The sequence below is a fragment of the Sceloporus occidentalis genome, unplaced genomic scaffold, assembly GCF_023333645.1.
Source record: "Sceloporus occidentalis isolate IW3139 unplaced genomic scaffold, rSceOcc1.0.p SCAF_2, whole genome shotgun sequence".
NCBI lineage: Eukaryota > Metazoa > Chordata > Lepidosauria > Squamata > Phrynosomatidae > Sceloporus > Sceloporus occidentalis.
In genome coordinates, this window is record NW_028316982.1 from 114,907,787 (window position 1) to 114,934,367 (window position 26,581).

Here is a 26,581-nt window from a genome sequence, read left to right on the forward strand (position 1 = left end):
GATGTTTATCACTAGTAGTATGGTGTCATCCACATATCTAAAACTGTTGATGTTCCTTCCTCCTATCTTCACTGCTCCTTCTTCTAATCTTGCTTTTCTTATGATATTTTCTTCATACAAGCTGAACAAATAGAGCGGTAGAATGCAGCCTTGCCTGGCTCCCTTGCCAACTTGGAACCAGTCTGTTTCTCTATATTCTGTTCTAACAGTAGCCTCTTGTCCTAGTTACAGATTTCCTATCAGCACAATCAAATATAGTGGCACTCCTATGACCTTTACAGCCCTCCTTAGCTTTTTGTGATCTATACAGTTGAATGATTTGCTGTAGGCAATAAAGCACATGCTGATTTTTTTTATTGGAATCTATTTGCACAATCCATTATCCATCATATGTTTGTAGTGTGGTCCCTAGTGCCTCTTCCTTTCCTGACCCCTGCTTGAACCTTTGAGATTTCTCTTTCCAAGTATTATTGGAGCCTGTGCTGAAAATGTTTGAACATAATTTTGCTTGTGTGGGTGATTAATGCTATGGTCCTATGGCTGTTGCAGTCTTTTGTGTCTCCTTTTTTGTGGATTGGGATATATATTGATTGTTTCCAGTCTGTTGGATACTATTTTGTTTTCCATGTTTGTTCACATATTAGGACTAGAGTTGTGTCTGTCTGTGTGCATTTCAGCAGTTCAGTTGGAATATCATCTGTTCCCAGCATACACATAAACATCTATAGAAATGGTACTATTAATGGCTAGGAAACACCCTGCTGGATCAGACCAAAGGCCTCTCAAGTCTAGTATTACTTTCCCATATAGGACAACCAGATGCCTATGGGAGGCCCACATGCCGTACATGAGTATTACAGAACTATTCTGTTCATATTCTCCACCAGCTTTGCAGAAGTCGAGACCATTATTTCTGACCAGCAGCCATGGGTTCAGGAGTAGTTGTACAATATGATCTGCATATTGCATGGGCTTGCCCTGCATGATGAAGATTTACTGTGGGGTGCTACTACCTTTAGTTTATATGGTGTGTTTCCTGCTTCCCTCACTTTTAACATCTTGTTTTAAAACAAAGATTAAAGATAGTAAAGCCCTTCTCTTGTTAAAAATCAATTCCCAAAAGCTTGCTGAGAAAGAAAGATCTTCTCAGCCAAAAAGACATGCTATCTTCCTTAGGAAGTGGGAGCAACCACAGAGAAGGCCTTCTCATGTGTTTTCACCAGTTGTGCCTGTGGAGGAGGTAGAATAGATAGACATGCCTCCCCTGAAGATCTTAGTGCTCATATAGCCTCAGGAAGAAACAGTCCTTCAAATAACCAAGGTCTGAGCTGTATAAGGGTTTATTCTGCCCAGAAGCATATTAGCAGCCAGTGGAGCTGTTGTAACAAGGGAGTTTACACTGCTCTGTCAACAATTTTTCCACAAAATGGAAAAATGGAAAATAGAAAATTGGATTTACAACAGTAGAATCTCATCCTTTTCCAACTCATACTTTATTACATAGTTTACTACAGACACACTGCTGCAATCTGATACCGAAAGTCTTACTCCAGCCCTCTGTTACCATTTTCCAAGTGCTCTTCCTGTTTATTTATTTCATTTTTATTTCATTCATAAATAGACAAATAAATACATTTCTGTTTAAAAGAAACAACTGGAAACTTTGTAAAAGGGAGAGTGTGTGTGTGGTGTTTTGTTTGTTCGTTCGTTTGTTTTGTCAGAGGCTTTGTTAAGTGATGTATTCCTGTGTACTGGAACGAATGTGAAAAATCCCATCCTTGATTTTATTCCTCCCTGGCCTTCTTACCCGTTTACAGCTTGTGAGAGAAGAAAACAGCTGCAAGAAATTTGGGAAACCCCATTTTTCATCTGTCTAGTCATTGAAAAGTCATATTGATGAGGGAGAAAGCTTGTTTTCTGCTGCTCCAGAGACGAGGACCCAGCGCAATGGATACAAGCTCCAGGAAAAGAGATTCCACCTCAACATTAGGAGGAACTTCTTGACAATAAGGGCTGTTCAACAGTGGAACAAACTCCCCCGAAGTGTAGTGGAGTCTCCTTCCTTGAAGGTTTTTAAGCAGACACTAGATGGCCATCTGTCAGGGATGCTTTGATTTGGATTTCCTGCATGGCAGGGGGTTGGACTGGATGGCCCTTGCGATTCTATGATTCTATATGAGGTTCAAAAATATACACAAAGAAAAAAAGAAAGAACTGAAGAAACAAAAAAAGTTATCTATAAATATAAACTGAAATCCAAACTCTCTCCATCACTCATGCATTTGAACAATACTCCATAATAAAAACTGGAATCTTAAGTATAAGAATCTTGAATATCATTTTTTAAAAAATCACCCACCAGCAAGAACAATTCTTTTATTCTCATACAGAAATATTTCATAGACACAAACAGTAATACTTGCTCAGGTCACTTTTTTTCTGATCTCCCAGAGAGTGGGACTCTCTTCCTTTCCAGTTTGTCTTCTTTATGTCCTTCTTAATCCACTGGCTTTCATGATATCCTTCCATTTCTCAAGGTATACTGTCTGAAAATTACAGATAAGGAAATAAATCCTGACACAATACTGGAAAGAAAGGCAATTCACATTTGTCACACATTCAAAACACCAAACACATTCTTCTTTGTTATATGAAAGCCAAAAGCAACCCTGAAAATATTTATTTCTAAACAGTCATAATCTACTCATAGACTACAAACAAGCACTTAATTGAAAGACCTGCTGTTAAAAAAGTCACACATACATATATGCAAGCATGATTTCTCAACCAGATCTATAGCTTTTTAAAATTTTCATTTGGGCATATTAGACTATGCTTGAAATAATTAATAATGAACTGTAATTCTTAATCTACAAAAAACCCTAAAACATAATTTGGTAACAGTCAATGTATCAATTTCTTAGGGGAAAAGATGAATGTATTCCATGTTGGGCATATCTGTAACTAAGGGGCTCAACAGACTGCCCTTTTGGAGCAGCCTGCAGCTGCCCCCTTCCTTGCCGAATCGGGGCCACGGCAACTGCATGCCACGGCCCTGATCTAGCCTTTCTGCAGCACAAAAAGAAGCCACAAAAAGCAGCTCCTTTTTGCGCTGTGAAAAGGGTGTCCTAGCTGCTGCAGCAGTGGCTTTTTGGCGCTCCTTTGGCACAGGACTTTTAAACGTTGTGCCAACAGAGTGCCATAACACTCCCCAACATGCAGCTGGGCATGCAGCATGATGCCGGCATGGGGGCAGCCAGCGTACATATGCCACAGCCCCATGCCACCCCCACGCTGGTCTGTAGAAGCTCTAAAAATGTTATTCTTTACTTCTGGTCAAAAATGAATATGCTGAAATTTGATTATATTACCTAGAAATTTATCCCTGATTTTATGATTCAAGTAACTTTTTGCTCAGGATAGATTTGAATTCCCTCCCATCCAGTTGCTTGGTCTCCTTTTTACTCTCATCTCACCTATTTGAAAGTATTCCTTTTCTCCACATTGTCAACAAAGTCCACATCCTCACAGGGCTCCATCTCCTATGTCCTGGTTCTTCCATCCTCTTTTTCTTATTTTCTATGTGTTACAGACACCTCCTTTCATCTGGGACCTCCATGGTACATGTTGTCATTCTTCTTTCCTTCTTTTCTGCACATCTGTCCTCTTCATGTGCTCTTCCCATCTCTCTCTCCCTCACTCACTCTTCTTTCTCTCTCATCCCTCCATCCATATCCACTCTCTCTTCTGTCCTCTCACTTCTCATCTTTACATTCACCTCCTTTTCACACATGATGCATCTTCTTGAGACACAGGTCCACACATTTCCGCTTCTTGCTCCTCCCTCCTTCCCCTTCTTTGCTGACTATCACATTTGCCATTTGCTTCTGCCACCACTATGGAGTGAAAAACTTCAGTAAGTATAACATGTAAGGCAGCAAAGCAAGAGACAAGAAACAACATAGTATGTGGGGGGGCTGAGGTGGGAAATGTCTTCAAAATTAGATTAAATTTGGTTTGGAAAGGGGGTACTTTATTTTGGGAGGGAGTAATATAAAAATTGCTATCAACTTCATTAATGTTAATACATGGTTTCTAATTTCCGGCCGTGCATTGTGAAAGTGAATAAACTCAGTCTTAAGAGTCTATAGAACAGAGCACATAAAATTATTACCAACTCTTTAAGGGAAAAATAACATAGTGATGTAACATAATTCAGATCATGGCCAGTACAGTCAGCTCATAACACTCAACTTTGCACAGGAACAAGATGTAATTCTGATACAGCTGCACAAGGAGGAGCAACCAGCTAGTTGTAAACATGGTGCTGTATCAAACTGTATGAACTTCTTTGTACTCCCAATGCATCAAAGAGAAGCTAGTGAGTTTGCAGTGTAAATTATGGTTCTTCACAGATCTGTCTCAGAACATCAGAGTAATGACAATGTCACACAGGAGCCATCAAGAATAGCACAAGGTCCTTTTTAGTACTACTACAAGTGGTTGTGGAGAGCAATGATATATAGCCAAGACACAACAAAGAAATTGCTGCTACTGGGCTGCCCCAGAAAAGGCCACTCTGCAGAGTTTTAAGGAGAGGAGAGGGAAAATGAGGGCTACGCATGTAATATATCATGAAGATTATTGCCAGCATGGAAGTTTAGCCAAGACATGAAGCCTTTGGTAAAGATCTTCTGATACTTATGCCTGTGATAAAGATACTCTGAGTTTATTCACTGAAATTCTCAACATATCAACAAGTCAAGCTAAGAATAATGTTGTGATAACTGCAAAGAAATGGCAACATAAAGGTCTTGTATAGGACTGTGTGAGCCATGGATGAGAAATCAGCACAGATTGAGCATTTCACAGCATTACAGCCATCTTGACAAGAATTAAATTCAACATAGCTTCAATTTAGAAAGCCCTCCTGTTGACCAGATCCCTCTGAATCACTGGTTTGCCCTTGAAAAACATGTTGTCTTCCAAATCAGACATCGCAGCTCAGCATGAATGATTCTTGCCTCTCCAACCAAATTTGTTATGTGTCCCCACAATTGTCAGGCCTTGTTACTCTTTGGCTACCCAGCTGTCTTGTTGTTGTGTTTCGAGATTACTATCTGCCCCTTGCAAGTATTCTGAGACTGCTCATAAATTAAGATCACTCACTCCAAACATCACATTGCAATATACTTTGAATATTATTTTATTTTCCACCACCCTAATGTGAGGTAATCAAATTTACATCATGAGAGAGAGAAAGTCATCTCTGTTGTGTACAAGGTGTTGCAGACAGCAATAAAGAGGGCAAGATTAATACTCTTTCTCTTCCTTTCTCTCTTGCTGCATGTTTGTTTCAGTGGGTTTCATAACACTTCATAGGATGATAGCAGCCAAAAAGACCCCCCCAAAAAAGTCAAACAATGAATTTATTGAGTGTTGGAAGACACTGAGGAGAAGAATGATGGACTGAGGAGAAACATATGCTTTGGGGGGTTGTTTTTTTTTGGGGGGGGGATTGCACAGAAAACAGCATTTTCTCCTCAGAATATAGTACTTTTAGTACAAAAAATATTGTTTCTGTGCAGAAAATGCTGTTTTCTCGGCAAAAAACAAAATTCAAATTTTGTAAACATGTCTCCAAAACAGCATTTTCTTTGCAAAAAATAATATTTTTCTGCAAAGTTTAATACTGTTACAGAATTGTCTGTACAGTTTAGTACAGACAATTCTGTTTTCTGCACACATACAAAAATCACCATCTTCTGCACTCACAAACAAAAAATGCATAAATTTTGCACAGATTAAAGTTCTGAACTGCTATTAGCTTTGAAAACTTCCCATTTCCTGATCTTTGCAATGGAACAAAACTAACAAAGAATTAAATCCTGGTCATTCTTTCTGTTAACAACCTAATTTCGAGCTGAGAATGTGGGGCATGCCCATGATCCCCCAGTGGGTTTCCAAGGCTGAACAGGGAATCAAGCCTTGATCTCCTATCATAGTCCAGTGTTCCAGCCACTACACCATGCTGGCTCTCAGCTAGGATGTTTAGTGAGACACTATTAGAAGAGAGGTTGAAATGTCAAGATCCTTTTCAAGGCCTTTTCCTACATTTCCCCCCAGTTCTAAAGCCCCCCAGGACTTTAGAGATGCGGGGACAATAACTTTACACTGAATTTTAGGCAATAATGATAAAATGGTGGTGGGGGGAGGAAGAGTAGTGTGTGAGGAAAACCACAAGGTAGCAGAGCAGTGTAGGGAGAGAATGACTTACCTGATTTGACTACATACAAATAAGCTAGCTCCTCTGCTGATGCTGAAGCAGGTTTATTCCAGCCTGATTAATTGGATCTCTACCAGAAAAGATGGTTCTGGGCATCTAAACAAACTCTAGGTACACACAATCAAGACTTTAAGCCTGTTGGAGGTGTTATTCACACTGACTTTCAGCTGCCTACACAGGAATGGTTGTGCATTCTGCCTACTGATGTTCTTTACCACATGACACCAAGCATTTTTTTTTTAAAAAAGGAGGCCTTGCACAATCATCATTCCTACTCAATGCATGTGTTGAAGTGTGATTGTGAGCTCTGATTCTATCCTCTCTAAGAGTTACTCTTTGACCCCCCTCCTACACTTTCCCTCTTGTTTGCTATTTAAAAAGAAGGAAAAGATTGAATCACAGAAACATCATGCTCAGCAAATGGGCTTACAATAGACGCTTGCACAAAACCCTTCATTTTCCTCCAAGCTGAAATGAAATTGCTCCCAAACAATTTCCTCAAAAATTCTCTTCTGGTGTTGAATATTCTCCATGGCAATGGAAGAACAGGCTCGAAGCAATCTGCTGCAAACTAAGGGTCCATCCAGTTCAAGGACAGAAAGTCTGTCATTCTTTAGAATAACAGAATCATAGAGTTGGAAGAGACCACAAGGGCCATCCAGTCTAACCCCCCGCCATGTAGATAGACACAATCAAACACCCCCGACAGATAGCCATCCAGCCTCTGCTTAAAACCCCCCAAAGAACACTCCAGCACTCTCTGAAAAAGTGTGTTCCACTGTTGAACAGCTCTTACTGTCAGGTTCTTCCTAATGTAGAGGTAGAATCTTTTTTCCTGTAGTTCCATTGCTCTGGGTCCTAGTCTCTAGGACTGCAGAAAATAAACTTGCTCCATCTTCTATATGACACCCTTTCAAATATTTAAACAGAGCTATCATAGCACCTCTTAACCTTCTCTTCTCCAAGCTAAACATACCCAGCTCCCCAAGTCTCTCATCATAAGGCATGGTTTCCAGACCCATTACCATTTTAGCCATCCTCCTGTGGATATGCTCCAGCTTGTCAACATCCTTCTTGAATTGTAATGGATTGGACACGGTATTCCTGGTGAGACCTGACTAAAGTAGAATAGAGTGGTACTGTTACTTCCCTCAATAAATTGATGCAGACTAAAATCATGTAGGCTTTTTTAGCTGGTACATCACGCTGTTGACTCAGGTTCAACTTGTGGTCTACTAGGATTCTTACATCCCTTTCACATGAACTGTTGTCAAGTCAGGTGTCACTCATCCTATATCTATGCATTTCATTTTTTTTTCTCTCTAAATGCAGTACCTTACATTTCTCCGTGTTGTTAGTTTTGGTCCAGCTTTCTAATCTACTAAGGTCATTTTGAATTTTGATCCTGTCCTCTGGAGTGTTAGCTCCTCATTTGTTGTCATCTGCAAATTTCATAATTCCTTCATTCAAGTCATTGATAAAGCTGTTGAATAGCAATGGGCCCAGGACAGAATGTTGTGGTGCCCCACTGGCCACTTCTTTCCAAGAGGAAGAGGATCCATTGCTGAGCACTCTTTCGGATGAGCCAGTAAGCCAATTACAAATCCACCTAACAGTAGTCTTGTCTAACCCACATTTTACTATCTTGTTTGGAATAATATCATGGGGGACCTTGTTGAAGTTCTTACTGAAATCAAGATGTGCTACATCCACAGCATTTCCTTCATCTACCAAGATGGTAATTTTATCGAAAACTGAAAAGAAATCAGATTAGACTGGCATCTTTTCTTTCTCAGAAACCCATGTTGACTTTTGATATTTATGACATTCCCTTCTAAATGTTCACAGACTCTCTGTTTAATGATCTGCTCTAAAATCTTTCCAGGTATTGATGTCAGACTAACTGGATGATAATTGTTGGGATCCTCTTTTTTTCCTTTTTGAAGATGGGGACAACCTTTGCCCTCCTCCAGTCTGCTGGGACTTCTGTTCTCCAGGAGTTCTCAAAGATTATTGCCAGTGGCTCTGAGATTATGTCTGCCAGTTCTTTTAATACCCTTGTATATAGTTCATCTGGCCTTGGAAACTTGAATTCATTTAGATTAACCATTAATTCCTCTATTTATTATGTGCTGCATCTCCTTTATTGTGTCCTCTACTCCATTTTCCTCATGTGGAGCACTCTTTTCCTTTTGTGAGAAGACTGAGGCAAAGAAGATGTTGAGCTGATATTTGGCAACATCTTCTCAGTGTAGCCATTAGCCAGGGATTATGTGAGCTGGAGTCAAACAACTTCTGGAAGGCCACAGAGTGCAAGACTGTGATTTATTGTAAAAATTTCTGTTGAAGGCCTGAATTGTATATGCTCTTAAATATTTTAATTTTATTTCTAGGTTTTTGTGTAAAGTCTTTACAAGTGTACATAAGAAAAGAACAGAAAAGAATAGAAGGGGAGGACTACTGTCACCAAAATCTAATAAAACAATAATTTAAAACACCATTTCAAAATATTTCACAGGGCAGCAGTATGTTCAGTATTAATTTAAACAATTCAAATGCTTAAGTCATTTGAATCAGTGCCATTGTAGATTAATAAAGAATGTAAAACTAATTATTTTGTGACCCCACAGTAGAGAACCAGCTAAACTGTCATTTGTGTGAAGTATTCTAGAAGAGCAGAGAAAGTCAGCAAGCATTCAAATGAATGGTTATGTAACAGAGCCTGCTTTTCTGCTCCTAATTTTAGTATTCATATCAGCACATAATTACATACCTGGAGTTACAGCCCTTCTTAAATAATAATAAACCAACACCAAGTACTTAACCACTGCAGTTGAGGATAAAACCAGGAGAGCGTATTGACTCTCATTAAGTCATCCCCTGAAATTAAAAAGAAAGAATGAAATAAAGTGACATGGAATACCATAAAGGATGTAAGGAATATTTCTTATTATTTCTTCCCAAGTCAGTAAAGGGTTTCTTGACAGTTGAGAAACTCCATGAGGAAGAGCAATAGACCAAGGACAATTTTATGCAATTTTCTCCTAGCTTTCAACATTCTGAAATTTTGGGGGAAGAATTATTCTACAGAAAATAATTGGGTTATTGTTCAAAATGGGTTGCACAAAACAAAACAAGTGTTTTTCTCCACAGCCCAATTCCTCCGCAAGATTTTGGGATGCTTGAATAAGTGAAAAATACATGGGGAAATACTTGTAGTGGGGGAAATTCTACTGCAATTATTCATCTTCACAATATAAATGTTGAGGATTTCATCCCTCATCACCACTACCACATTTATTACTCAATTCTTTTGAACACTGCAAGAGGCCACACAGCAGCAGCTCCCACACTACTGTTGACAATGCATCTGTCTGCCCAAAATCATCCACAATGTATCCACACTGCTGAAATAATTTGGTTTGACACCACTTTAATTACCATGGCTCAATCAATGCTATGTAGTTCTGGGAGTTCAGGTGCACACAACAAACTACAATTCCCAGTTCTCAGAATTCCATAGCACTAAGCCATGGCAGTTAAAGTGGTGTCAAATTGGATTATTTCTGCAGTGCAGATGCAGCCATGGAGTACTCCCATGCATTGCATCTGTGCCTCCAGAAGGAATGTAATCCCATCCAGGACAGGCTTCCTACCTGCTTCCCAAATCTGAAAAATACCAATCCATAGAGTCTCCATCTTATCAGGTCTTAGCCTTGGTTTATAGGTCCCCTTTCAACCTGACACAACATTTGGACATTGTGCCCTCACCTACACAGCCCCATCTGACTCTGAAAGAAATCAACCATGTCTGGGATCGTCGTCAAAACAGCACAGATTTTCTGGCACAGCAATTAATAGGGCTGGACTATTAACCCACCTCACCTCTTTTCTCAGAAAATGTTATCCAGAAGAATAAGAATTAGGCAAATGTAACTAAGAACCAGTTTGTTATCGCCATTTCAGCTACTTCAAAGAAAGGAGAAACACAAACATGTGTGTGTGTGTGTGTGTGTGTGTGTGTGTCCCATTTTAACTCTTCCCCTCAAAACAAGCAACTTCAGATTATTTTTTTAGAAATATAAAAGTGCTTTCTTACACTCATGATGGTCCTAAGAATGTCACCCTGATTTTTTACTCCATTACACAGAAGCTTCTCCTGGTTTCTCACTTAATTATTATCTTCATAAATAGCCTGTAAGTGCCCTGCTGTTTATTTTATTGGAAGAAGAATTTTTAGGGCTCATTCCTACTATATGTGCCACATCAGGCAGAACAAAATGTCTGCAAATATCTATCATGATAACCCAGTTTGTTCTTGCCTTGTAAATAATGAGCTACTAGTATACATAATTTTAAGACAACATACAAGGCTTGTTTATATGCTCAGGAGAAGGACCAGGGAGCAGATTTCTCTTCTCAGATCTGCCACTGGGCCCTACCCCAACAGTACAAACAGTGCTGCAGATTGGCCAGCAGGCCAACTCAAAAGGCAGCCCAGCCATATGGTATTCAGGACAGGCCAGCCCATTGCCCAGGAGTACTGGCAATAATGGAGTCACAATTTTTGCATGTTACCTAGATGATAAGTGAAGAAGAGTCACCAGAGTATCGATTTAAGTTCATCACATCATATCTGTCTGTGGAATGCTTTTTAATCTAACCTTTTCCTTGATGAAGAATCCATGATTTTCAAAGCTTTTGGGATGGATGAGCCCCAATGAAGATTTAGGGCCCATACAGACAGGCCAAAATAAAGCTGGTTTGAGTCACTTTGGAAATATGCTGTTTAAATGATGCATGCGTCCTAAGAATCTGGAAGCCACGTCAAAGCCACGCTCCAGTCCTTAGGATTGGATAGTGGCTTTGGCGTGGATGCATGCATCATTTAAACAGCATACCTCAAAATGACTTGGAGCAGCTTTATTTTGGTTGTCTGTATGGGGCCTTAGTAATTTGTGACTTCATCAACATGGCTACCCTTGCAGAGACAGAAAATCTGACATTGAAATGAATCGGTTCTCTCTCTTATTCACTAGAACCTCCTTGCCTGCTCACCTGACAAGGACAGGATGAATATTTGATTCACAATGGATGATCTGGAAAGTGCTCCTTTCCTTGCCTGAATCCTTCAGTTCCAAATGAAATTTAGCTAAGGCTTCCTGAAAGAGATGCAAAATGTGTTCTTGATTACAATTGCTGACTGCCAACTAAAGGTGTAAGCCAACTCCCTAAAAGTTGATGCAATCCAATATTAAAATCCATACTTGTGATCAAACATTTGCACAAAACAGGTTTTGGTCTGAATTTTAAAGGTGATATCCAGTGTGTTAAACATGTTTTTGAGGTAAGGTTCAGCACCATGGATAGCGTCTTTAAAGATCAGATCACTGTCCACAGATGTGGAAGCCACCAGCTGGCCCTGATGTCACAGTCATAGCAATGATCATGCAGGGTCAAATCAACCCCCTCAGTAGGCCTGAAACTGCAGATGTATTCTAATCTTCTTTGGCAATGTTCGTCACAACTGATTTTGACACTGCGTAATATTTTTGTGTAGGTGGTTTGCCTCAGGCTTTGCTTGCCTGCCAGCACTTTGCAAAACCTCTTGAGATTGCTATTGGTATTCACAACACTACTACAATGATGTATGGCAGAGAAGATGAGTTTATTGCATACACTTTCCTCTTTGTCTATACCTATAAAGTCAGTGTTTCATTTTGTTGCTTCTGTGGCTTTTTAAAAAAGAACAAATTGTTCTGTTTATACAGATTTCCATGTGCCTAATCCAGTCTTCCATGTAGTCAATTGGATTAGTCTCACCAGATTTAGGGGCTGCTATATCAGTGCCCTGCCCCCTGGTCTCATGTGGGCTCCTCTTATTAAACACCAAGTATGTCTTCTTTATGGGTACTTAACTTCTTTTTTAATGCACTTTTCCCCTAATCTCTTAAATTGGCCATCTATTGTGCCTGCTGATGCTGGTTTAATACTTAATTGTGCCTAAATCTTATTTCATTTGTTGACTTTTGAGGGTAAGGGAGTAAATGCCGTGGTAAACTGTTTTGATTTAAACAAAGTCGTGAAGCAAATTCAACATACTCTTATACAAAGTGAGCAAAGTGTAGCCTTTCACATGTTGATGAATTGCAGTTCCCATCAGGACTAGCCAGAAGGAGCAATGATAAGAAATACTGGGAACTGCAGTCCAACATCAGCTGGGGAGTCACACATTTCCTCTCTCTCTCTCATTTAAAGGTCCTCAGGTTGTAGGGCTGGAGCAAGAACTGTGGTTGAGACTCTGAAAAAGTGTTGCAGTTAATAACAGTGGAGGCTGAAACATGATTTTTTTAAAAATTGTGTATTAACATCAGTGCTGCCCATTAATTTTTGAGTAATGCATTAGTTACATGCATTAGTTGCTTGCCCTAAAAGTACAAAAACAGCAAAACTAACACAATGACCTTTCTAAAAACAACACTGTAGGTTTAACAAGTAAATATTAGGCATGATATTCCACAAGCAAACCTATTAATGTAGGCAAGAGGGAATTGTTAGATAAAGAAATAAAGTGTTACCGGTGATGTCATTATTTGAGGTGTATCTCTCTCCTAGGTCTGTACAGGAAACAATGGCCTGTTACAGACTGCCAAAATAAAGCTGCTTCGAGTCTCTTTGGAGGTATGCTGTTTAAATGATGCATGGGTCCTAAGAGTCCGGAGGTCGCACCAAAGCCACACTCCGTTCCTAAGCACTGGAGTGCAGCTTTGGTGCAGCTTCCAGATTCTTAGGATGCATGCATCATTTAAACAGCATACCTCCAAAGAGACCCAAAGCAGCTTTATTTTGGCAGTCTGTAACAGGCCAAAGTGTTATATGCAGGTTTTCCAGGTCAGATCTATCACAGGCCCTGAGATTTCAAGGCCAAAACCTGAAAGCCTCCTTATGGTGTCTAGAGACCTGCTGGTATTATAATGGTAGCATTAAATGGAGCACCCCTGGGGACATTAAGCAGGATACCTTAAGCATCAACCACCACGGCACAAGATAAGCCACTCAAATGAAAAATGTGTGTTTGTTTACCTGTGACTTATGGTGACCTCATTAATTTTGTAGGGTTTTCTTAGGCAAGGAATACTCAGAGGTGGTTTTCCCAATGCTTTCCTCTGAAATATAGCTTACAGCAGCTATATTCATTGGTGGTCTTCCATCCAAGTACTAAGCAAGGCTGACCCTGCTTAACCTCCAGGATCAATCAGGATTTGGTGACTTTAGGGTATGTAGATAGTTCCAAAAACACCAAGTATAATAAAGAAGGAAAATGTATATATGGACACTTTCAAGGCAGTGCTCACCTCCTACTCATCATGATGACTAGCAAAGAGGGACCAAGTCCTTTAATCTGGGAATTCTAGTTATGAATTCTAGTCTCAGAACAATAGGTACATTATTACTCAACCATCCTAGGATGAGATTGGCGACTACCCATCAAAGGGCTTTTACAGCAGTAGCGCCTTCTCTTTGGAATGCTCTACCAGAAGAGATCCGCCTTAGTGGAACGGTGGAGGCCTTTAAAAAGGCATTAAAAACCTACCTTTTCCTACAAGCTTATCCTAACCCAATTCCTTGTAATAAAAGTCTTCCCTGATTGATTACGATGTATATATACCTGGGATTTTAATATTTTTAATAGTATGTTTTTAGATAATTGATATTGGATTGTAAATTGTATTAATATGTGTTAAATTGTCTTAATGTCCCATTTCATTTATTGTACCTATTTTATATGCTGTACACCGCTTTGATCGCAGGAAAAGCGGTCTATAAATAAACAAATTATTATTATTATTATTATTATTATTATTATTATTATTATTATTTAGTCCAACAGCCTAACTCAGTATAAAACAGGCATAAGGTAGTCTCATATTTCTTGTTCAGTGTTAGAAAGGATAACATGGATGTTTCAGCAGGTGGAGAAGATAGCTTAAACTTGAATACGAACAGTTCCAACTAAGGAATTTTGTTTGTTTGTTTTTTGTTTTGGCACAATGCCCCCAATGTCCGAAACTGATCTCTTGGGAGGCGTTCTCAATTTTTTGATTTATTCTCCCAGACCTCCCAGAAGTCAAAATAAAAATTTGCCTTTTTTTTCTAAATATTCCCAGCCTTAAAATGTCTCAGAATGCCCTCTGAGGGAACAAAAAGGCCCAGAAGCACATCCCTTTATCCTGTTTGGATGCCTTTTTTGGAAGCAGGTACAGCCCTCTAAAGTCTTCTGGGGGGCTAATGTGATCACCTAGTCATCCACAGTTGCCAGCCCCTGATTTAGGCCAATGTCTCCTTGGATTTCCTGAACTCGGTCAGACTGGTGAAGGTTATACTGTATGCAATATAACCTTCCCTTCAATGGCTGTTTTGCTAAAATTTAAGTGGAAAACTGTGGGTCTCCGGATGTTTTTGTAAGCCTGAAATAACATTAGGTACTGTGAGGAATTATATGGGAATTGTAGTCTTAAAACCTCTGGAGCACCACAGTTGCTGATTACTGCTCTAAAGCTACAAAAGTTGGTTGACCATGATAGCTAGCATCTATAGGTTGCTTCTGTGGAATTCAACACATCTTTCCAGGCTTCACAAATTCACAGGATATAAAGCTTTTTATGTGTACAGTATCTGTCTGCTGGAGATAAGTAAAGTCATCTCCTTGTAATTAAGACCTTTCTAGCTCATCTTCCATCTGCTGCAAACAACATAGTCACTTTAGAGGGATTTTTCATTGCACTCTAATAATGAAGCCACAAAGTCATAACAAAGTAATGAGAATATAACAGAACCACATTTCAAAAAGAATGTAGCAAGTGAGAAAATAGATGCTTTACAGGCACAATGGGTTTTCTTGTTACTTTTCTAACTTACTTTTTAAAGACATTTAGGAACATATTAGCGACATTTCAATTTTTTTCTTTCAAGTTTTGGGCCATTATCCTATCATTTCTAAAGTCCCTACCACTCCATTCCTTGCAGTTAGCAGGGATTAATAGAAAAGTAATGAACAATAGGATGAGTTCAGCTGAATAAGTAATGACAATGTATTATTTTTTAAACAATATAATAAACTGTGGAAGTAAATGGCTTAAAACTTTCTAGCTCTGCATCTGCTCACAAAGTAAGGTTGCTCTGTGCATTATAGTTCACCAGTTGACCCTTACATGTCACTATTTTACCTCAAATTCTATCAATCTATTTGTTTAAATGAGGATTCTGAACAAATCAAGAGAGGGGCCTTTCTTGCTTCATCTGACTACTCATTAGGCTGCATTTATCAGGTTCATCTGATTTATATGTATAAAAAAATCTGGGCTGAGTGGTGGCCATAGGCACATGTAGTCCTTGGACTTATTTTTACAATCCCTGAAACCCCCCACAAGTCCCCAAAAGCACCTTCCCATTTGTAATTTTTATTTTTAAATGAACAATTTTCAGGCACCTTTTAACTTAAAATCAAGCAGAAAAAAACCCAAACTAGTGAAAAACCCACCAAAACATCCACATCTTACTGTTCCCAAATACATCACTTCCAGCCATTGTTGGGAGAAGAAAACCAAGAGAATTGGATTTGTGAGGGAGCTGCAGATTACAAAGGGAGGAAATTGCCCCCTGCTACCAAAGCAGTTGCCCACACTGTCTATAAAGGAAAGGGAAAGGATATAACTACCTGTCCATAATGTCAGAAACATTTACAGTTGGTAGCAACCCAATCCTCAAGTGAATAACTGACCACAGTTGTTCTGACAGTCCCCTGATCCAGTGCCAGAAGGAAAGGAGTGGTGGCAAACAAGTAATCAGAAGTATGTATATTTGCCCTGACTCCAAAGGCATGAGTGGCACGCAGAGTATATTTTATTAATTTTCTGGCCATCTGTAGTTGTGACACTGCAACACAATACAGACAATATCAACACTTTACTTTCAAGAAACCACAGTAGTGCAAGGTATCAGTCAAGACCTCTAACACATTTCATTCAAGGACCTGAAATCAAGTCCCCATGGTCCCCATGTTGGTTTTTGTGTGCCTTCAAATTATTTTTGACTTGTGATTATTCTACGGTGGGATTTTCTTGGCAAGATTTGTTCAGAAGGGGTTTGCCATTGCTTTCCTCTGGCACAATGAGATTTGCCCAAGTGTGTGTGATTTGCCCTAGGTCAAACAATGGGTTTCCATGGCTGAAGGAGGATTTGAGCTCTGGTCTCCAGAGTTGTAGTCCAACATCCAAACCACTACACGACAAGTCTTATAATTTGGGGTGACAAAAATACCTGTAAAATATTTTTATTATCACAACTCAGCCCCTTCATCTATTTATGCCATAGTACAATACAACATAATCAGTTGTGGAAATCTCACGGAGTTTAAATGTTAACTCATTCTGCTATGCCAGGGGTGGAAATCATGCAGTTCTCCAGTTCTGCCAGATTGCAACTACCAGTATTCCTTACCACTGGCTACTGGCTACACTGGTTAGGTTTTTTGAGAGTTGCAGTCCAACAAAACCTGGGTGCTGGCTGATTCCCACACCCCTCCCTCCATTTACACATTCAGTTTTTCATGAACTCATTTCACTTCAATTCAAGCTGTTCCAGATTACCACTTGATGTGTCCCTTCCTCGGAAACCATTCAGATGGATTTCCTGCAGTGTATGTTGTTCTTAAAGGCCAAGTCTTGCGCACATCTGCTGGAGTCCAAACAACAACTCCCCTGTGTTAAGCTACCTATTAAGTCAAAGAAGCCAAGGTCAGCTTGAGCCAGATAGAACTGAACATGTCTGCAGATACTTAGAAAGAATGAGAATTTTGACAATCCCCTAGATGACAGTATTACCAAGTCCCATCAAAATTGCCACGAAGCTATGCATTCCTTTTCATTTTGTTGTTGTATGATCATTTCTACTGTCTTTCCTCTTCTTTCAATGGCATGTAAACAGGAAACACAAGCAGTGTTGAAGATTAAGTAATTAGGCAGCATTAGAGGCATTTGAAGCACAGGGTCACCGAGAAAAAAGGACAAGAGAATGAGAGAAGCTTTGGGCTGCCTGTCTACTGGAGAGTTATAAAATATTCTCCTTACTCACAGCTTGGGAGCTATAGGAGAGAAAGCCTCATACAGACGGTGTGTTCCTTATTCACTCTGGAAAGCTGCAGCATCCATGGGTGAGTAAAACTCCAGCTAAATATAGACAAATGAATTGATATTTCATGTACGCAAGATCTTTATTCCTCCTAGTGTAGAAACTGCAAAAGGGATTTGTTTGTGGTTAGGTGCATATGTTTATACTTTCGAGAACACCCATTTGTGTTGTGTGTGTGTGTGTGTGTGTGTGTGTGTGTGTGTGTGTATCTCCAGAAGTTACAGATAGAAAGACTGGCATAGACAAACTGTTAGCTAATTAATCATGAATCTTTTAAACTTGTAAAAACCAATATTGTCAAATCTGTTACACAGGCATCTCTTTGAGAAATTGTAATAAGTATCAGTTATCTGTCATGTTTAAACAGCAAATGGAATTTATTAATTGCTGTTAGAAGGAAAAGCCATTTGTAGCATTTTTTTCCTTTCTATTTACAGTGGCATACAAGAATTGCAATGGTTCTGAACAAGTATGTCATGAACTTTCAACCCCACTAGTTAATCAGCTAAACCTGCAATTGATTAATCTGCTGATTAAAAACTGTGTTCTATTTACCTTAGGTTAAATGTCATCTCCAAGAGCAGACTGACTGGCAGGACACATAATGTTGAAGAGAATGTCAATGTCAGCTATAGAATGCATATGCTCTAGATGCTGCATGTAGCATGTGTTGGAAACATCAGCTCTCTGAATCCATTACAGGGAGTGGGGGAATCATATCAGCAGTTAGGACAGTCATGGAGTTAACTATTACAAGCCATTTTAATATGGTGCATCATAGCATATCACATTTGGTAAAATTACTATTTTTTAAACCACCCCTAGAAACAAGGGAGAACCTCAGGATCTAAGGACTAAACACTTCCATACCCTTTGCCATAAGTTAATACTTAGTTAAGACTTACACATGGTGGTAATTCTCTGCTAATCCTCTGTAATTCTCTGGTTGTCATTGACTGCTCTGAAGTGTGAATGTCCTGCTGGTAAAAAAGGTGGAAACAAAAATAGTTAACTAATTTTTAAGCCTCTCTGGTCGGTTGTATCTAGAGATTTCAGATGTCCCTTATTATAAAGGATATCCCCTACTGGAGGTTTAGAAAGCTTGTCCTTTACAGGGTGGTGAGGTGTCCTTATTATAAGGATAAAGGATAATAATAATAATAATAATAATAATAATAATAATAATAATAATAATTGTACCCCACCACTCTGTGCAGCACAACTGGGGCGGTTTACATGTTAAAGATACAATCAAATCTCAACAACCCACTCCCCCTAAAATACAATTAAACAATTCATAGATTAAAACATACCTTAAAATAACAGAAATCACACAACGGATGTCCCCTATTTGATGGTTGGAAGCTTTTCCTTTTGTATACACTGTACAAGATGAAAAAAAGAAATCCCAGATTTTGGGTTGTGTACATCGTGTAATTTATGAACGTTGAGAATATGTTAACTTTAAATAAAAATAGATGGCTAAGCAAACTGAAATTGATGCTTTCATTTGGTATTTGAATAAAACACAGATTTGTTAATAGTTATTTCCTGGTTGTTAACTTTGGATGTCATGTATTTTGACTGTATTATTATTTTGAAAATCTGGCAACACTAGTTGTGTCCATGTACAGTTTTGTGACTGAAAAAAATCATGCTAGGATTCAAAGCCTACTTGAATGCTGTCTTTTCAAATTGTGTTGCAGAGCATCTATGCAGAGATGCAATCCAATATATACTTTTAGGGGAGTAAGTCCGACTGAGTTCACGGATTAGGACTTACTTCCAAACAAACATCCACAGAATTGGGCTGCATATGAAATGTATGAGTTTATCACACTGGGACTAATTTTGGCATTAAAGAGAGATTAAAGCGTATTTAAAGCATCCCGCAAATAAACTAAAAATGCAAGTAATTGCATGAATGATAATCACACGCAATTGCGTAAATAAAGTGATGTCGGAAATGCATTATCACTGAAATCCTGAAAGTAAAAATATTCACATTAATGCTTCTTTGAGACCACTTTAATGGCGGATTTTGTGCGACATCATGTGAAATAATTTCACATAATTACATGATTTTTCCTGGATATTCATGGAATAATCTCCTGATCTCCTTCATGTGATAAACTCCAGAGAGATAGACATACCCATAACCACATACCCACACAAACACACTTTTCAAGAGAAATGATATAGGACCTAAAATGTTGGCATACTTGGAATGTTAGTCACAATAAACTCATCTGTCATCTCCCACCAGTACAAAATGCTTCTGGTCACTTGAACCTGATTGCAAAGTAACAGGCTGCATTTCAATCACCTTGAAAAGCAGCAATATGTATTGTATTTTATGCATTACTTTATGGGCTGTGGGATGGCCTGAAATTCCAATTTAGTGCAGACCTGTCAACTTGCATCATTTCATGCCAGCCGTGTTTCCAGAAGCACTGTGCAGACAGTTCAGGGGCAGAGATTAAGTGCCTCTGTGCACATTTTAAGCATAGCATAAACAGACCACCAAGCAGAGCATCTCCCGTGCTGCTAAGGAAAGGCATCCTGCTCTGTCACTTGTTGCATGTAAATGACCCATCCATTCTGTATGCACTCCATCTTTATTGGACTCACAAGCACCTACCGAAAGGTGAACGTAGTCGCTGCTCTGAGAGTTTTATCCTAAGTTTTTGTCTGAACTACAATTGCAGCATTGAATATAGTTTATTCATATTTTGATGAATAAACATATGCCTTATTTTGTGCTATTGTTTCTGATTTTTTATTGTAATTCAGAATTAAGTATGTTACTTCAATAAAGCATATTTATTTAAAACATTTAGATCCCACTTTTATATTAACATATAGTAGTCAATTTAAAAAAAAAAACTTGAAATGAGAAAAAAAATACAAAATCCAACCACAAGGAAAATCAGATCGAATGGTATTGTAAAAAGTGGTATTTCTCCTTCATCTCCGCTTGCCTGATGAAATACAATTGATGGTTCCTGCCACTGGAAAATGAGAAAAAAGCTGGGCAAATTAACATCTCCAATCTAAGAATCACCAGTCGGAAGGTCCTCTCAGTGGCTGGGGTAGCTGAAGAAAGTCTTCTGATAAACATTTTACCACACAGGCAGGTTCTTGTGGTGTCTCTATTCACAATTCTGTTGTGACTGAGCCATCTTATAGAGCCCTGGCCTAGTGAGGATTGCTTGGTTCTGATGTAAAGGAGGACCTTCTCTCCAGTGTCTCCTATAATCAGGGATGGTCCACCTGTTGAACTGGGGAAAGAGTACTTCCAAAATTTAGTGTTTCCATTATTGATCGGAGATTAACCTATTTACAGTGGCATTTTCCTCATTGTTAACTCTAGCAGTTAACTTTGGTTAACTGGGATTATGGATTTATACTGTTTTATCATTTGTATTGATTTAAACAGTATTTTAAAAATTGTTTTATTGTGAGTGAGATTTAAAAGGGGGAAAGCAATATATAAATACTGTAAATAAGTATATATACATATATCTATCTGTATACAATACAAATGATTTAACAGGATATGATTTTCTATCTTCTATTGGACCTAAATATGTAACCTGGAAAGTAGCCTTGTTTGCCTTAGCAGCTAAAAAAATCAGGAATAAGTATATAACAGGGATAGCCATAAACTGTAAAGGTGATGACTATATTTGACAAAATGCATAATGACAATTGTTGCTTGTTTGTTTAGAAATTTTATACTAGATACGAGATACCTGCATTTTAGATATAATTTCCATGTATTTTTATATTGTTATATAGTTGTATGTATTGTTATATTGTTGTGCTGTGCAATGACCTTTGGTCAAAAGCAATAAAGTTTTCATTGATTTGATTGATATACATATATCTGTTCTTGGGTGGTTAGGACTGCATTTGAAACTACAACTTCTGCACATGATGTATCACTTTGGGCTATGCTCCCCTTGGCAGAAATACAATAGAGATTTCAGATTACAACCATGGCCTTTGAAGTTTCCAGTGGAGAGCTTGGGATATAAAATTTTTACCTCTGAATTCAAAGTCTTAGCACTTGTCAACTCATCTCTTTCAACAAGATTCCCCAACCCTTTTTGCAGCATTTTCAGAACCTTAAGGATCTGATATGAGACCAGGAAAGGAGAGAAAGTCCACTTCAGTTATACTGGACCAAACCTGGATCCCAGTGATCAAAACAAACTCCACTTTACCCCTGGAACTATGGTGGTCCAGGGAATGTTAAATGCACATGAACAAAATTTTGTTTCATTCTGTTTTAAATTTACATTGGCAAACTATCTCCTTCACCCAACATATTAGGAATGTAGAATCAGTTGCAAAGCATATAATAATAGGAAGAGGAATATTAAGACATTTCAACTGATGTCATGCACATGGCTATCTAGACCCAGAAAGAACATAAGGTGATCAAATCCAAAATCTAAAATTGCACCCATGCATTACTGATGTTGTTTTGTATGACTTGTTCTTTATAACTTGGGCTAGATTTGCTATCCACAGGAAAGGGCAAGGAAGTACACAAGGCATTGAGCTTAGCCACTGGAACCGTCTTCAACTATGCCTTTCTGTTGAACTGTGTTTCCATTAAAATCAGTGTGCTAATTAAGTCATGACCTAAAATGTTTATTGATTCCATAAGAACTCAGTGTAGTCAGCTTCCAATAAACTCAGCCCACTGACTTTTTATTCACATCTTTACAACCATAATGGCTAGAAACACAATTTTAAAACAAACAAACAAAAAAATGCTGAAATACTGTTGGTGGCATATGTAGGCACAAGTCCACTTACTGCTGCATATATACATATATAGAAAGGGAGGGGGAGAGAGATTAGCAGTCTCTTCCACCCTCTGCAGTGGCCAAAGTCTCCCCCTCCCATGTACCACTGAACTAATGTAGCCTCAACCTCAACAACCAACCTAAGGCTGGTGGAGGGGGAAGCTTGAAAAAACATTTGGCTATGCCCCTGTAGCTAGACTGAGAATTATTACACCATCCACCGAGATGTTTGGAAAACCCCAGAAAATTTCAGTGGACGAAGAGAGCATTCTATGTCTGGTTGTGGGGACATAACCAGATTTTTGTCTGATTTTTCCTCCTCTTGCTTTACATGAGCTCTGGAACAGCCATAGGGGAAGCAGCAGTTCAGTGGTGAGCCTGGGAAGTGTTGAGTGGATAGCTGTAGTGCAGTTCCACATGTGGAACATTATGCCATTCCAGATCTTGGTTTAAAAATTTGAGGGAACTGCATTCTGCACCCAATAAGCCAAGGGAATGCATGAATCACAACCAGTTGTTATTGAACTGTAATAGGTTTCAACCCTAGCCATTATAACAATTGTTAAAGGATGATGGGAACTGGTGTCCAGAAGCATCCAGAGGGCTGAAAGTTACCCAGCCTTCCATGCAGAGTTATGACACTCTCAACCTTCAAGTAGAAGTTTATCAGTTAAGATGCTAACATTGTTTTGTTACTTGTTTGTCCTATTTTAAGTAATAGCAGCAAACCCAGTTAGGCCTCTGGGCTACTCAGAAAAATGAAGTTTTAATTAACTGTGAGCTTTTGTAAAGTTCATTCCTTGGACATGTAGGTGGTGGTTACCTCCAGTTACTGATTTCTGTTCTGAAAGAAATGAAAGGGATGAGGTTTTCATACAATCTAGACCTAATTTCAGTTAACAGTCCTGTATTTTCAAGCTGAACAATTGGTTAGATTTGCTTCCTTCAACAAGGGTTGCTGCAAAGGCATTATTTGTTATAGAAATATATATTTTACTCTCATTATACAAGCTGAAAGGGGACTGTCAGTTTTATTCTCTGCTCATCTGCCTACACCTGGTTTTCCAATTCCACTGTACCTGGAACTCTTTCAAAGTGTCATAGGCTATCTGTTCTCATTCTATTTTGACAATTCATTCAGGAATTTGGTAAAATATACAGTCAGACCAACATCCTCAGTGTGCTGATCCCAGGATGATCTTTACACAGCTGCTGTCACTATGAGTTTTGGGGCACTTCTCAAAATGATGCTCTTCAGTTCCAAGACTAACTTCAGAGCTGTTCTTCAGTTCTGGGTATAAGTGGGGTTGGGCAAAATGAGAGCAAGGCTGCCCAATTAACAATTCTGCTCCTCAAATGATTTTTCCCCCTTCAGTACCCAAATTTCTTACATTGCAGTGACTTCAAACTTGAGTTGTGTGTTTAGAAATACACTTTAATCATCCAAACTAGAAGGGGCAGGCAAAGCTACCAAGGTAATGTGAACATAGCAAATACAAGGATTTGGGGTCTGAACAATGTCTCACTCTCTGTAATGCTATCAGTTTGGAGACTGAAATAAATTTTCATTTGTTGAGGCAGAATTCCTATTTTTGGGACAATGCCCTGTTTTGCCATCTTTTCCTGAAGCTAAGCCATTTGGCATACATAGGTCGACACCCTATAAATTCAACATCTCGAATGGAAGTTTGTGATTTTACATCTATATTTTTGAAAGTCTTCGCCTGTTGCTATATCTTCCTTAAGTTAACCTTCCCTACCTTATTCTCTCCTGTATTTCTGTTTTTGTACCATAACATACATTTTCCATCTGTTCTCCATCTTGGAAGGACTTTGAAAGTCACTGTGCATATGGTGTTAGTCCACTGATCAAGTCACTAGGGAAATAACAAAACACCTGGCTATATTTTCCTTTTAAGTAAAAGTATATAAATGTAATGACTAATCTAGGCTCCTGTTCATTCTGTCTCTTGCCATTTGTAACATAACATCATTTGAGTCAAGAGAACAATTGCCTTGCCTTTTCCTTAAAAAAATAGAGGGAGAAAGAACTCAGGTAAGTGTTTGAATTGAGTTCTTATTTCAGGATAATAACTTATGCAAATTGAGCGTGTTTGCACAAGTTATTGCTTGCAGGGAATCTGGATTAATTTGGTAAAAAAGGCAAGCTCTTCTCCCTCCCTCCCTCCCTCCCATACTGAATAAATACGAACACCAATATATTCCATGCACTTTTGCTTGGTCAGTAGCTAACAAACTGAGTGGCTCTGAGGTGGGGAATTAGCTTGTGAAGACGATTTGCAAGTGATTGGGCCACTGAGAATGAAATACTTTGTCATTTTCCAAAAATACAGCCACATTCCATATTTCTTTTACATAGGTCTGACTTTGCAAGAAAATATTGTCTTCATTCTTTTATATTTGTTTTCTGAACAGAGTCCCTAAATCTACACCTGGAACATCTCAAATGTGGTGGAGGAGATGCCAAAGAAGATCAGATAATTGAAAGCCTAGATGGAGTTCTCCAAGCTCTGACTGAAGATAGTTAAGTATTACTGTAATATAGCAGAGATTGCTCCAGCCTCTGCTGTAGTCCTTTGCACATTTTCTGGAGTTTTCTACTCTAATATTTAATCAACAGCTCTTTAAAATAAGGTTTTATTTTTACTATTACACATTCTGTGAAGGCATTAGCAAAAAGAAAATTTTATTTGCCCTCCAGCATACCACAATTAAGATTTATTGGGCTTAGATTGGTAGGCTAAGATTGACAACTGGGTTGACAACCTGATTTAGTGTAGGCCAGTAAAATAAGAAAGGTTAAAGAAATATAAAACTGAGTACCCTGCTTTATTTTTTAAAGAAATGATACAAACACAGATACAAACAGGAAGTGTACTAGACTGGATTAGATGAGATCCTAAGTAGATATTTCAATTTAAAAAATGATTGCATTAACACATAGCTAACTGTTCTCTAATGAATGAGCAAAAGTGGATGTACTGGTTGGAGTGTTGGACCAGGACTCTGAAAGGACTAGGACTCAGCCTTGGAAATTCTCTGGATACCTTGGGCAAGTCACACACTCTCAGCCTAGGAAAGAAGACAATGGCAAACCTCCTCTGAATTAATAATCAAGAAAACCCCTTGATATGGTCTCCATAAGCTGAAATTGATCTAAAGACACATTGCCCCGTTACAAACGGGCACCCTAGCACAGACTCAGTCCGTACTAGGGTTAGAAAGGGGCATCTCTTCCAGACGCCCCTAACCCTAGTACGGACTGAGTCCGTATGAAATGGCGGCGGCCGTTCCACATGGCTGCCGCCATCTTGACATAGCGGACGCACTGCATCGACACGTCGCGCCCCGGAAATGATGCCATGCGTGCGCGCTTCGGCACTTGCGGCATCTCTTCCGGGGCGCAGGAAGGAGCGTGATTTTCGCGCTCCTTCTTTGCAGCGTCCGGGAACCGCGCCGTTTGGCCACCATTAACAACAAGAAGGTTCTATACATTCTTGGTAAATTATGGTACAATTTATTCTGTGTCATGATGTCATGACCAGCTATTGGAAGTAATTAGTTACAAAGAACTAATAAAAACCCACCTGGCCACCTGCCCCCAAAAACCTTTGACCACATCACATTATGGTTGTAACTTAATGTGAGATAGCTTCACTACTTTTATAATGTCATGATAAAAAGTTATTTATTTTTGTAACTATGGAAATGTGGTCTCACTAAATTTTGGAGGAAGAATATCCCATACTTCAGGTTTAAACTGTCCCCTGTTCAATAAAACACATTAATATTAGCTTTTTAAAAAGTAACTGATTTAGGCGCTTTACAGACAGCCGAAAAGGGTGGTCTGCCGGCACCGGTGTTTGCTGCGCAAAGGAGCTGCAGTGGACAAACCGTGAAGCTCCTGTGTGCAGCAAAAAGAAACCGCAAAAAATGGCTTCTTTTTGCGGCACCATTATGACGCCACAAAGTGCCTTTAGCGCACTTGCGGCATCATAATGGTGCCGAGACGTGCGGACGCTAAGTGTCCGCTACATCAAAATGGCGGCACCCATGTAGAATGGGTGCCACCATTTTGTACGTGCTCGGCACATACTAGGGTTAGGGAGATCCGAGCACATACTTTTGGGCGGTGTGGAACCCGCCAGTGTTACTTATTTTTTAAAAAGTGGTAAAGACTTAAAAAAACACAATGTAATTATAAGAGTAGCTGACAACTTTTTATCTCCAGAGGATTCGTTTAGCATTCATTTAGGAGTGCTTG

At 39.0% G+C, this 26,581-nt stretch overlaps 1 protein-coding gene across 3 annotated transcripts in view; it reads left to right on the forward strand.

Annotated features, from left to right (window-relative positions):
- Positions 1-17,140: 17,140 nt before the first annotated feature.
- Positions 17,141-26,581, forward strand: part of LOC149318894 (rap1 GTPase-GDP dissociation stimulator 1-like) — a 60,309-nt gene continuing 50,868 nt past the window's right edge. For 2 of the 3 annotated variants that reach the window (XM_089510639.1, XM_089510641.1), the window contains exons 1-2: positions 17,143-17,498; positions 24,733-24,840. In XM_089510639.1, the coding sequence (XP_089366765.1) occupies positions 17,495-17,498; positions 24,733-24,840 (112 nt within the window). In that variant the 5' untranslated portion in view covers positions 17,143-17,494. Of the gene's footprint in view, positions 17,499-24,732; positions 24,841-26,581 lie in introns of all 3 variants that reach the window. The other variant, XM_089510638.1, reaches the window with a different exon arrangement.